General features: G+C 36.0%; 1 protein-coding gene across 2 annotated transcripts; it reads left to right on the top strand.

The window, feature by feature from the left end:
* Positions 1 to 812: 812 nt before the first annotated feature.
* LOC139100187 (uncharacterized) lies at positions 813 to 11,825 on the top strand. Of its 2 annotated transcripts, XM_070652792.1 has the most exons (8): positions 813 to 927; positions 1,449 to 1,584; positions 1,937 to 2,419; positions 2,753 to 9,150; positions 9,629 to 10,144; positions 10,408 to 10,665; positions 10,805 to 11,272; positions 11,628 to 11,647. In XM_070652792.1, exons 1-7 carry the CDS (start codon positions 889 to 891, stop codon positions 11,174 to 11,176), a joined length of 8,202 nt encoding a protein of 2,733 aa, XP_070508893.1. In that variant the 5' UTR covers positions 813 to 888; the 3' UTR covers positions 11,177 to 11,272; positions 11,628 to 11,647. The 2 variants fall into 2 exon arrangements, with proteins under 2 accessions (XP_070508893.1, XP_070508894.1); XM_070652793.1 differs by lacking the exon at positions 10,805 to 11,272 and having other exon boundaries at positions 11,628 to 11,825.
* Positions 11,826 to 11,847: the final 22 nt, after the last annotated feature.

The raw sequence follows: 11,847 nt of genomic DNA, 5'->3' as shown, positions 1-11,847 counted from the left end.
ATAGAATACTGCACAGTTTGTGGATTCAAGCGACACTGCCAGGAACTCAAAGATTTTCTCAATAATTTAATTCCCGAAGTCAAAGTTGAATGCAATATCGGAAGAAGAGGAAGTTTTGAAGTGAAAATTAATGAAACATTGGTGCATTCAAAGCTGAAAACATTCGCATTTCCCGACTATGATGATCTTGCTGAGAATGTGAGGAATTGTTTGGAGGGAAAGCAGATGAAGGTGCCGATTAAGCAACAGGAATTGATTGATATTGAAACGTTTTTGCTGTGTTTGGATTGATGGACTGCCCCTAAATAAATTCTTAAAGTAGTAGTAGCGTTAGAATTTTTTACAAAATGATTTTAGTAACAATAAAAAATTAAGAAAAATTAAAGATTCTCTAAGACTTGGCATAAATTACATTAAACATTGTAAAACATTGCAGAACATTGACAAGTATCAACAAAACATCAATATAATAGGGTAAAACATTGTCAAACATTGGAAAACATTAACAAAACATTGAGAAAACATTCAGAATTCCATAACATAAGCTCAAGCATCACTAAAACACTCCCAAAACATTCAACAAAAACATCAAAAAACATTCAACATCAAAACACTCCATCAAGTTTCCTAACCGTCAAAATATTTTCAAATCTCACCTTTAAAATAATTCTTCATAGTTTCTCAAAGGGATTCTCAACGGTCAACATCAAAAAAACTGTTTTGAGATTTAAAATTTTGTTAGGTAGCCGAAAAAATAAATTTCTTAAATATTTTAATTGAAAACTTTATTAATCTCAGTAAACATTAACAATTAATTAAAGTTAAAAGTATTTATAACCAATTTAAATTGAAACATCAAATGTTAAACAGCAATTGAGCAATAAAAAAATGGATATTAATCGATGGAAGTTCATTCTTTTTGAATGGGTAAGTTTTTTGAATAAAATTAAGGAAGAATGAGGGAATTTTTATGGAGAATTTGATAAATCTGATTAAAATTTAGCTTAGGATTAATTAAGGACTAAGACGATCAACCTTTTAAGCTACCGACCACTTAATTATCTATTTTGAGTTCAAATGATCAAATTTGCAGCTTTTAACTGAATTTGAAATATGAATTGAGGCTTGATCCTTAAAATTTCAAATTTATTTTATTAATTAATCAGCTTTTCTAGCCTTTCTAATTTTGAGTGACTTTAGACTCATTGCATCGTCACTAATTATGCATTTCAATGCATTGCTACCGTATACAATGTCTTTAAACGGATCGTGACTTTGAATAATACCGAAAGTCGTTATCCAGGGTTGGCAGATGGGTGTCAAGTTGTATATTTGAAGCAATTTTCCTTGATTATTTAGCTAGTTAGCTCGTAGATGCAGTCAAAACTCAACCAATACCATAATTCCTCAGATAATTCACATTTTACCTAATTTTTTACTAATTTTAGATAAGATCTACAGAACTAATTGAAGTCGCTGGATCTCTTGATCATATCGATCTGAATAAATTCTTTGAGAAATTCTCATACCGTATTTATCATGACAAAAGTCATCAGATTGGAAGTATTGGAGCGTTTTTGAAAGGTAAGCTTCTATAATAAGCAATTTTTGGTAATTTGTGGCTTTGTCCAATGTTAGTCGAGGACATAGACATCAAATAGCACAAGTATATCTGAAAATCTGGCTCCAGTCCGGTGTGACTGTGGCATATTGCCGAATTTAAGCAGAATCTGGCATCAATTCAAAGTCAATACGGCCTGGAGTCGGATTTTTGATCAATTAATTGATTTATGCTATTCATAATGGCCACCATGAGTACCAATGCATCTCATATGAAGCATTATGGCACCATTACAGCAACCAGTACCACGATTTCTTAACCACACCTTCCTAACACAGTTCTCAATTCAACTTTACTAATTCAATTCCATTTCAGCATACTTCCCATCATACGAGGTCCTCTACAGTGACACAAACAGTATTTCGCCAGCAGATCATGCCTACATCTTCTCAATCCTCCTCTATCATTCCTGCGTACAAAAGTCAAATGAATATTTCCAAAAATCCTGCCGCAATCTCGACCAAAAGCATCAAATATCAATTGCAAAATTCTTCAGCTTTATCAAAGCTTCAATTGATAAAGATAAAAATATAAAAATAACAAAAGAGTTCCTAAGGCAGGCAGTAAAGGAAGCATGTCCACTATCAGCATCACCGAATCTTAACTTCCTGTCACTTGGAAGTCCACTGAGGACACCAAAGGCTAAATCAACGCCAACATCAACTCCAAATAAGGAAGTATTTAATGAAAGAATGAGGGAATTAAAGATGGTTAAGGCACAGCTTGAGAATGAGAGGTATGAGAAGAATATGCTGGAGATTGAGATGAAGCAGAATCAGGATAAGGCTGAAGGACTTGGTAAGTGCTGATTTTTGGAGTTTTAGCTGAATTTGAGGTGGATTTGTGGGTTGTCTTGGGGATCTTGGGGTGTATAAGGAGGTCTAGGGGGTCTAGGAAGTTATCCAGAGGGGTTATCCAGGGGGTGGGTTGGAGTCATGGATGGAAAAGTTCCAGAATGATCCCAAATCGCTCTTATTAGCCAAAATTCAACAATTTTCGAGTCAGTCTGACTCTAGCGTGTATTTGCTTTCGACAACATGGTATGACCCCTGCCCAACCCCACCACCTCCTCTACTATCCCCTTTACATAAACCAATATAAATTCTAACAATTTTTTCCTATATTTTCCAGCCCAAAAGTGCAAAGTCCTCACAAATGAGGTCCAAACCCTCAAAACCGAGCTCCTAATTGAACGTGAAAGTGAAAATTTCTCACCAAATCGTAAGCAACGCGAGACTCAAATCCGTTCCAAAATGGAAAAGGAGATTAACTCCAGAGAGGACAAGATCTCAGACCTTAAATTCGAGATTGACAACCTGATGTCATCAAATGAAAAGTATCAGAATAAAATATCAGTCATGGATGCGGAAATGAATAATTTGAGGAAGAAAATTGACAGTTTAAATGACGTGATTGAGGATATGGAGATGAAAATGGAGTTGAAAAATGAGAAAATTCATGAATTGGAAGAGACAAATCGGGAATTGATGGAAATTATCAATGAAAGTAAAGGAATATCCAATAAGGATGAAAGTTTGGACTTTTCTTACTACGCGACTCATACAATGGGACTGAATACATCTGAAGGTGGCGAAAGCATTGCCAAAGGATTCATTGACCTCCAGCTTAAGGAAAAGGAAGTTGAGACCCAAGCATTGACTGAGAAAATCAGCAATTTAGAGATGAAAATTGAGGAAAATTTCCAAAAAATTCACAAACTTCAAACTGAAAAGCAGGAAAAAATGAAGGAAATTGACTTTTTGAACGAAGACCTCCGTGCCCTTCAGGTCAAGAACTTCGAGATCCAGGCACAATTTGAAACTGAAAGGCAAACATCCACAAAATATTCAGCCGAAAACACAAAACTCCGCAACGGAATTGAAAATTCCCAAAAAATTATTGAAAATCTCCAAAAAGACATCAAAAGGATCTTTGAGGAGGCTGAGAAGGGCAAGTTGGAAGTAAAAGCAGCTTGTGAGGCACAAAAGGAATCAAGTGACTTGTTGAAGCTTGAAAAAGTTCGCTGCGAGGAGCTGGAAAGTAAAATTTCCGACTTATTGAAGGAAGTGACTGAAAAAGACATGAAAATTTCAGAGATGGGATGTGAAATTTTCATGAAAAATTCGGATGTTTTGGACAGGGATGCAGTGATATCCAAAAAAGATGAAGAACTGGCTGAAAAGGATGCAAAGTTGTCCGAAAAGGACGAAAAATTGTCCGAAAAAGACGCAAAATTGTCAAAACTCGAAGAAATCTACAAAAAGTCCCTCGAGTCCATCAAGTCACTAAGCGAAGACAAACTGATGCTGGAAACAACCCACAAAGTTGACTTAATGAAGATCAAGGAGAAGCAGTCCAAGGAAATTGAGCAGATTATCGCTTCAAAGGACAAAATCCTTGAATCCATGGAAGAGAGCCTTAACAGGAAGATCAAGGAGACGGAGCTGCTGCATAAGACATTGGAGGAAAGTCTGCAATCAAAGCTGAACAGATCAAATCGTCAGATTGAGGAGCTCAAAAAGAACATCCAGGAAAATCAGGAAAAAATTGAGGAATTGGAAAATTTGGTCGTGAAAATTGAGAAGGAAAAGTCAAGCTTGATGAGCGATTTGAAGGAAAAAGAGGACGAACTTGAATTTATCGAGGCTGAAAATGATGGAAAATTCAAGGAAATGACGGAGAAAAATTTGAATTTGCAGGAAGAAATCAGTAAAATGAATGAGAAAGTTCAGGAAGTTCTAACGGAACTGAAGCTTAAAGATGATAAAATCGTGACTTTGTGCAACGAAAAATGTGCCTTAAATGTTGAACTTAATAGTATTAATCAGCAGAATCATCAAAATATGCAGCAAATGTCCAGACTTGAGGAGAAGCTGAAGGAACTTCAAGATGAACTGACAACTGTGAATGGATTGAAGATCTCAGCAGATCTAGAGCTCCACAATGAGAAATCAAAGTGTGAGGAATTTGCGTCGGAAAATGGAAAATTGAAAAATCAAATTGCAGCCTTGAATGAGAAAATTGAGGAAAATATTTCAGCAATCAGCAAATTGAGTGAAAAATTGACCGAAAATGATGAAATTTGCACACAGCATCGCCTAAAAATCATGGAATGTAAAGTGCTGATCAAAGAAAATGAGGAAAAATTAGTGAAAAGTGAAGCAATGTTGAAGTTATGTGAGGAAAAATTGAAGGAAAATGAGAAAATGTTGAGCAACAGTGAAGAAAATGTAAAAAATGTTCAGGAAAAATTGGTGAAAAGTGAAGAAAAAGTCAGCGAGCTTTCAGCGAATTTGAATAAAAATCATGAAAAATTAAGCATAACTGAGCAAGCCTTGAAGGAAAATGAGGAAAATCTCAGAAAATGTGAAGACAATTTAAAGGAAAAAGATGCAATTTTGGAGCAAAAAGATCAAATTTTGGCAGAAAATGATGAAAAACTGAAGAAATTCGAAGATGATCTCAAGGACATCCAACAAAAACTCGTCGAATCTGAGGAAAAATTGTCAGAAAGTGAATCTAAGTTGGCAGAGTGTCGACAACAATTAGGAGAATTTGAGGAAAAATTGGCAGATTCTGAGAAAAAACTGACAAATTCTGAAGAAAAATTGTCAACTTCTGAGGAAAAACTGGCAATTTCGAAGGAAAAACTGACAAAATCCGAGGAAAAACTGGCCGAATCTGAGGAAAAGCTAACAAAATCTGAAGAAAAGTTATCAGAAGCCCTTGAAACCCTCTCAAAAACCCAAGACACCCTCACCACAACCCAGCAATCCCTCTCATCCCTCCAACAAGCCTACACCGAATCCACAGACAAGCTCAACTCCGAAATCCAAAACCTAACCTCATCTCTTGCCACCAGAGAATCAGAATACCAAAATCTATCCTCAAAATACAACTCAGAGGTCTCACATCTATCAAATGTCATCTCACAAAAGGAACTAACGATTGAGAACATTGAATTCGAAAAGTCATTCCTGGAGGAGTCAAAAGACAGTCTCGTCCGGCAAAAGGCAATCTGCGATAATGAAATTCAGGAGCTTAAAGCTCAGGTGTCCTCAAAATACAAGAAAATTGCTGAATATGAAGCTGAAATTGAGGATTTAAAGAGGAAAATTGAGAATTTAGAGAAAATTAATGAAAATATCAAGACACAATACAAAGAAATCAAGGAACAGAATGAAAAACAGAAGGTGGAGATTGAGAAGCTGCTGAGAAACAAGCATGAGAATGAGACAATGATAGATGCACTGAATGTCAATGTTGATGACCTGCGAGATCAGACAACTAAGATTGAGGAGAAAATGAGGAAGAATGCTGAGGAATTCAAGGTCAAGAATCAGGAATTGAGTCAAGAAAATGAGAAATTAGCTCAGCAGGTTGAAGGGTTAACTAAGGAGATTGAGGGACATAAGCAGGAAATTGAGAAGTCCGCTAAGGAAGTTGAAGACGCAAACCTCAAAATAGAAGAATTAACAAAGACAATTGAGGAATCAAACCAGAAATTGCAGGAATTAGGGCAGAAACTGGAAGAATCAAACCTAAAATTGGAAGAATCCAACCAGAAACTGGAAGAATCAACCCAAAAGTTGCTAGAATCAACCCAAAAACTCCAAGAATCAACCCAAAATTCCGAACATTCCTCAGAAAAGCTCAAAGACTTAACCGCAAATCTTCAAAATTCCAACCAGCAAATCCACAACCTCAGCCAAACAATCGCCGACCTTGATGAAAAAATCGTCAATTTAAGGAACAATTTATCCCACAAAGACACCCAAATCATGGAAAATGAAGACAAAATCAGCCAACTGTCAACAGAACTCAAGCAAACCACAGAAGCACTTGGTGATGCCAAGTCATCCTTAGAAGAACTTCAGACAAGATTCAACACATTGAAGGAAAGTTCGACATCTTTAAAGGATGAAAATGATGAATTGAACAGCAAAATTGAAAGCTTGACCAACGAGAGTAATCAAGAGAAATCGGAACTGCTGGAAAAAGTTCAAAAATTAGTCACCGACTTAGATACTCAAAAGTCAGCAAATGACGACCTCATCCAACAAAATTCAACCCTTAAGGAGCAGAAAGAAGCAGCCACACAAGGCATGATGAAGGTTAAAGGTGAAGTTGCTGTGCTGATTGAGAAAATTAATGAAATTTCCAAGAATGTTAAGGTTTGGCAGACAGAAAATGACGTCATGAATGAGGAACTGAGCAAGGCTGTCATGACTGCATGCGAGAAGATCAAGGAATCGGATGTGATGAAGATGAAGTTGGTGGAAAATGAGGAACAGTTGAGTGCATTTAAGGGTAAATTGGAGGAGACTGAGGTTAAGTTGGGAGATGCTGAGGTAAAGCTGCAGGAACTGGACCTTAAATTGCAAGAATCAGTTGAAAAATTGGAGGAATCTGAACAGAAATTGGAGGAATCGGAGGGAAAACTGCAAGAATCCAATCAAAAGTTGGAAGAAACTGAACATAAGCTCCAAGAATCCAATCAAAAGCTCCAAGAGTCAGTCCAAAAACTGAAGGATTCCGAAAGTCAAGTCACAAATTTCAACGAAAATCTCACAAAATCTGAGAAAGAAACCAAAAATCTTCTTCAAAGTTTAGCAAAAGCTGAGGAAAATGTGACAAATTTGGAAGCAAAATTAAGCGAATCAGCTAAAGATGTCAAAGAAACCAGCGAGAAATTGAGAAGATCTGAGCAAGATCTGAAGGAACTTGAGGAGAAGTCAGTGAATTTGGAGACGGAATTGGCAAATTCTAAGGAAAAGTCGTCAAAATTGGAGGAAGCCATCTCAAAAGTGGAAGGAAAATCCTCAAAATTGAAGGAAGAAGCCTCAAAGCTAAAGGAAGAAATCTCAAAATTAGAGGAACAGACATCAAGATTGGAGGAAGAAAAGGCAAAATTGGAAGTAATGTCATTAAATCTACAACAACAATTAGTCCAAAAAACATCAGAACTTGAAGATAAATCAGCAGACTTCGACAAGCTTACCCAAGAAAATGACCAAATTAAATCGGAAAAGTCATCCTTAGAATCCAAATTAGCTGATTTAGAGCAACAAACATCAAGCCTCGAGTCACAACTCCTAAAATCCACCGAAGAAGTCAACAACCTTCAACAACAAATCACAAACATCCAACAAGAATTAGACACAGCCACTCAAAATCTCACAAAATCAGAAGAAGTCAATGCTGAACTCACCAAAAAGAACTCCGAACTAATCGAACATTCATCAAAAGTTGAGAACGACCTCAAGCAAAAAATGGCACAAAATTCAGACATGTCGAATGACATGAAGGCATTCAACGAGGATATGGAACTGAAACTCAATCAAAAAGAGGATTTGATTAAGGAATTAAATGCTAAGATTCAAGAATTTGAGGAATTAATGGCTGAAAATCAATTAATATTGACAAAAAAGATTGCTGAGCTTGAGTCTCAAAAGGATGAGCTGTCTGAAAAGAAGTCTGAAGTAAGAAACCTTAATAAGCAACTTCAGGTCTATGACATCCAGTCCAGTGTGCTGAAGAATAAGGTTAAAGATCTGGAAGCTTCTTTAGATGGGTCCAGTCAGGAGGTATCTAGACTAAAGTCTAATATTGAGGATCTGTCAGCAGAAAAGGCAGTGATGGGTCAACAATTAGCTGAATTATCATCAAAATTGGAGGAACAGACATCAAAGAATGCAGAACTTGTTGGGCTTAATGACAATCTTAAGGCTCAGATATCCGAAATGTCAGATGAGTCGTCAAAGATGTCAGCACAGAACACTGAATTTTTATCTAAGATTTCTGACCTAATTCAGCAAAATACGGAACTTTCTGCTCAAAAATCGGAACTTCTTACCCAAAACTCAAAACATTCCATCCAAATTTCCGAACTATCTGTCAAAAATTCAGAACTGTCAGCTCAAATTTTGGAACTTTCCACCCAAAATGCAGCACTAACCACAACAAACTCAGAACAAGCCACTCACATTACATTCCTATCACAAGATCTGTCCGACAAAAACCTCAAACTTGCTGAAAAATCATCACAGCTTCTCGAAAAGTCAACTCAACTTATGGCAACATCAGTTCAACTTCAAGACAAAGAAACAAAAATCTTGGAAATGGTGCAACAAATTGAGGAACTGAAAGTCACGTACAACGGTCAAATCCAATCCCTAGAAATCCAACTTGAAGCCAACAAAGACAAAAATGCATCAGAAAACACAAAGATTCAAGAATTACTTAAGAAAATCAAGGAACATGCAGCACTAGAAGAACGTCTTAAGGAACTCGAAGCCCTTCATGCACGCGAGAAAATCTTCAATGACAAAATGAACGAGGATCAAAAGATACTAGCCGCAAAATTGATGAAAGCCAGAAAGGACCTCGAAGATGGTCAAAAGATGTGGAATGAAGAGAAGGAAAAGATTCAGCAAGGCATGCAGGAAGAGAAACAAAAGTTCGAGGAAGGACGTAAAGAGGTTCGATTGGAGATGGAAGGAAAGTTGGAGAAGATGAAGGAGAAAATGGTGAGCGATGATGAAACTAATGAAAGTGGAACTACTGAAAGTGGGGGTAGTTGTAGTCTGTCTTAGGAGTGGGGCAGGGTAAGGGGTTTTAAGGGTGGGTGGGGAAGGGAAGGGTGTTGGGGAAGAACGGGAAGGGGAAGTTGTTAGGGGTCAATGTTTCTAGGTATACACCTGCGTTTAATGCATAATCGGGGTTTATCATAGGGTAGACATTAGGGTGTACCTCAGGATATACCTTTGAGTTTGTCTTAGGATATACCTTAGAGTGTACCCTAGGGTGTATCTTAGATTGAACCATAGGGAGTACCTTAGGGAGTACTTTAGGGTGTACCTTAGGATATGCTCAAAGGTAGATGCAGGCGTATACCAAGAAATCGACCTCCTCTTCCCCAAAGGGCTTTACCATAAACTAATACATAATATCACTTACTTACATACTTTCACTTACTTTCTCAAAATTTCTCAATCATTTAAACAGAAATCCCTCTATGCTGAAGAAATGACCAAAAAGACTCAAAAGAATGAAGAACGTGTTCAAGAGCTCCGAACAGAAAATCAGTTCCTCAAACGTAAAACCGATGAACATGAAGCACAAATTGACAGATTAACAAAACAAATCCTAACCTTCAAAGACCTTAAATCAAAATATGACGAAGCAATGCGTGAAAATGAATTTATGAAATCAAAGCTAAGATTTATGGAGAAAAATGGCGGTATGTCAATGAGCGGAAGTATTGGAATGTCACGAATGCCATCGACGACAACACGAATTAACATGGCTGGAACTCAAATGGAAGATGAAGCTGGTGAAGAGTTTAATAATACATATTTGAAGGACTTGAAATTTGGAAGTGACTTTTCACTTGACAAACAGGTTAATGATGTCTGTTCGGCATCTGTCATGCAGCAGAGGAACTCAATGTATCCACAACATATGAGGGACTCATATGCGGTCATTAATCTTGACAGGAATGTTGGTGAGGAGGAAATGAAGGTAAGAATTGATTAGATTTGATGTAGTTTGAATGGGATGGACGTGCGGTGGGTTGATTTGATAGGAGATTCATGCTGCATCGGGCTTGATAGTGATCGGACAATAGATTGTCATTTGATCAATTTTCCGGGGTGTGGGACTGATATTCCTGGTGTTGGTACGGTACAGGTGTATCCATACCATATCATGTCCCTATCTGAGCAATCCATCCCTAATTTACCTCAATTCCAATATTAACCACATTTTTTTTCCCATCCCAACAGTTTGGTGGCGTAAACCTCGACGACAGCGACGCCCTCCTTCTCCAAAACCAACAAAGAAAGAAGCAAAGCACATCATACAAGCGTCCCGGACCACCAACACCATCAAAGAATGCAGGACGACTGTCAATCGGTGGAACAAGTGATGTTCAGTACTCGAACATCCTCAAAGAAACAGGAAATATTGACATTGGTGGTAAGAAGCAGACACCGGGTCGTGTGATGGCATTTTTGTCGCATTTCTCAAAGAATAAGGATGAGGTGAGTTATGACTGAATTAATTAGAGTAGTTAGGTAGTGTAGAGGATGTCAAATGTCAGAATTTGAATAGTAAAATTATTTTTGTATTTTTTCCTCTCCCAAAAACCCCAAATTACCCCAAAAACCACAAAATCCTCAGAAAAACTCAAAAAAGCTCCAAAAGCACCTAAAGAGTCAAAATATTGCATGGATAATTGACGGTGAATCTGGCCATGATGACAGTTTGAGTGGCTATCAGTTCACAAAGGAACTAAATCGAATGGAAAGACGAAATGACGTCAGAGACAACAATAGACAGCTTAGCCTGGAAGATACAGATGTGGATGAAGATGGTCCATGGACGGAAGAGGCAAACAGCAGTGAGGAAAGGAAAAAGGAAGCAAAAGCTTTTTCACAGTTGAATGATTCGATCAAGCAGAGAAGATTTCATGAGGAATTGTTGAAAAAGCAGCAGAAAGTGAGGATTAATAGGTTCTCATTGAATAGACGGAAGTCAAAGGATGGAATTTAAAATGGAAAATTAAGCAATAAAATTATTTTAAATTTTATAATTTCAATATTATAGTACTGAATTATAATCTATAGATTGTAGTTAAATAATTGAATGGTAATTAGTTTATTCATTATTTTTTTGATTTAATGTTTTTAAAATAATTAAAAAATTTGAAAAAAAAAAAAATTGAAAAATTTGAAAAAAAACGTAAAAATTTGAAAATAAAATTAAAAATTTGAAAAATTTGAAAAATTTGAAAAAATTTAAAAATTTTGAAAATTTTAAAAATTTGAAAAAAAAACAAAAATTTAAAATTGAATTTTAAATTTTTTTTAGTTTTGATTAGTTTTATTCATTAAAATTATTATTTTAATTTTTTAATATTTTTATTTTTACAAAATTTAAAAAAAAATTACTTTTATTAAAAATCAAACTTAATTAAATTTTTTTTAATTTTGTTTCATTACAGAACTCTCCTGGAAAAGCCCGAAGATTGTCATTATTGAGAAATAAAAAATAAGTTTTAAAACAATTTCATCAAAATGAAAAAAAAAAATTGTCATTTTTGGTCTCATTTTTAAATTAATTTCACATTTGCTCTCTAGCATTTGTATTTGTTAAGTTAAATTTATATTATTATTTTTATTAAATTTATATTATATGTGGGTCTGGTCTCATTTTAATTAATA

Source organism: Chironomus tepperi, unplaced genomic scaffold, assembly GCF_022539635.2.
Source record: "Chironomus tepperi strain 1889 unplaced genomic scaffold, CSIRO-AGI_Ctep_v1 contig_58, whole genome shotgun sequence".
Lineage (NCBI taxonomy): Eukaryota > Metazoa > Arthropoda > Insecta > Diptera > Chironomidae > Chironomus > Chironomus tepperi.
The sequence above is the reverse complement of the archived record's forward strand: the minus strand, read 5'-3'. Positions and strand labels throughout refer to the sequence as shown.

Coding starts and splice junctions, on each gene's coding strand:
- LOC139100187 (XM_070652792.1), top strand. CDS start 889: ATGGATATTAATCGATGGAAGTTCATTCTTTTTGAATGG. Junction 2,420..2,752: donor GGATAAGGCTGAAGGACTTG/GTAAGTGCTGAT, acceptor TATATTTTCCAG/CCCAAAAGTGCAAAGTCCTC. Junction 10,666..10,804: donor TCTCAAAGAATAAGGATGAG/GTGAGTTATGAC, acceptor CAAAATCCTCAG/AAAAACTCAAAAAAGCTCCA.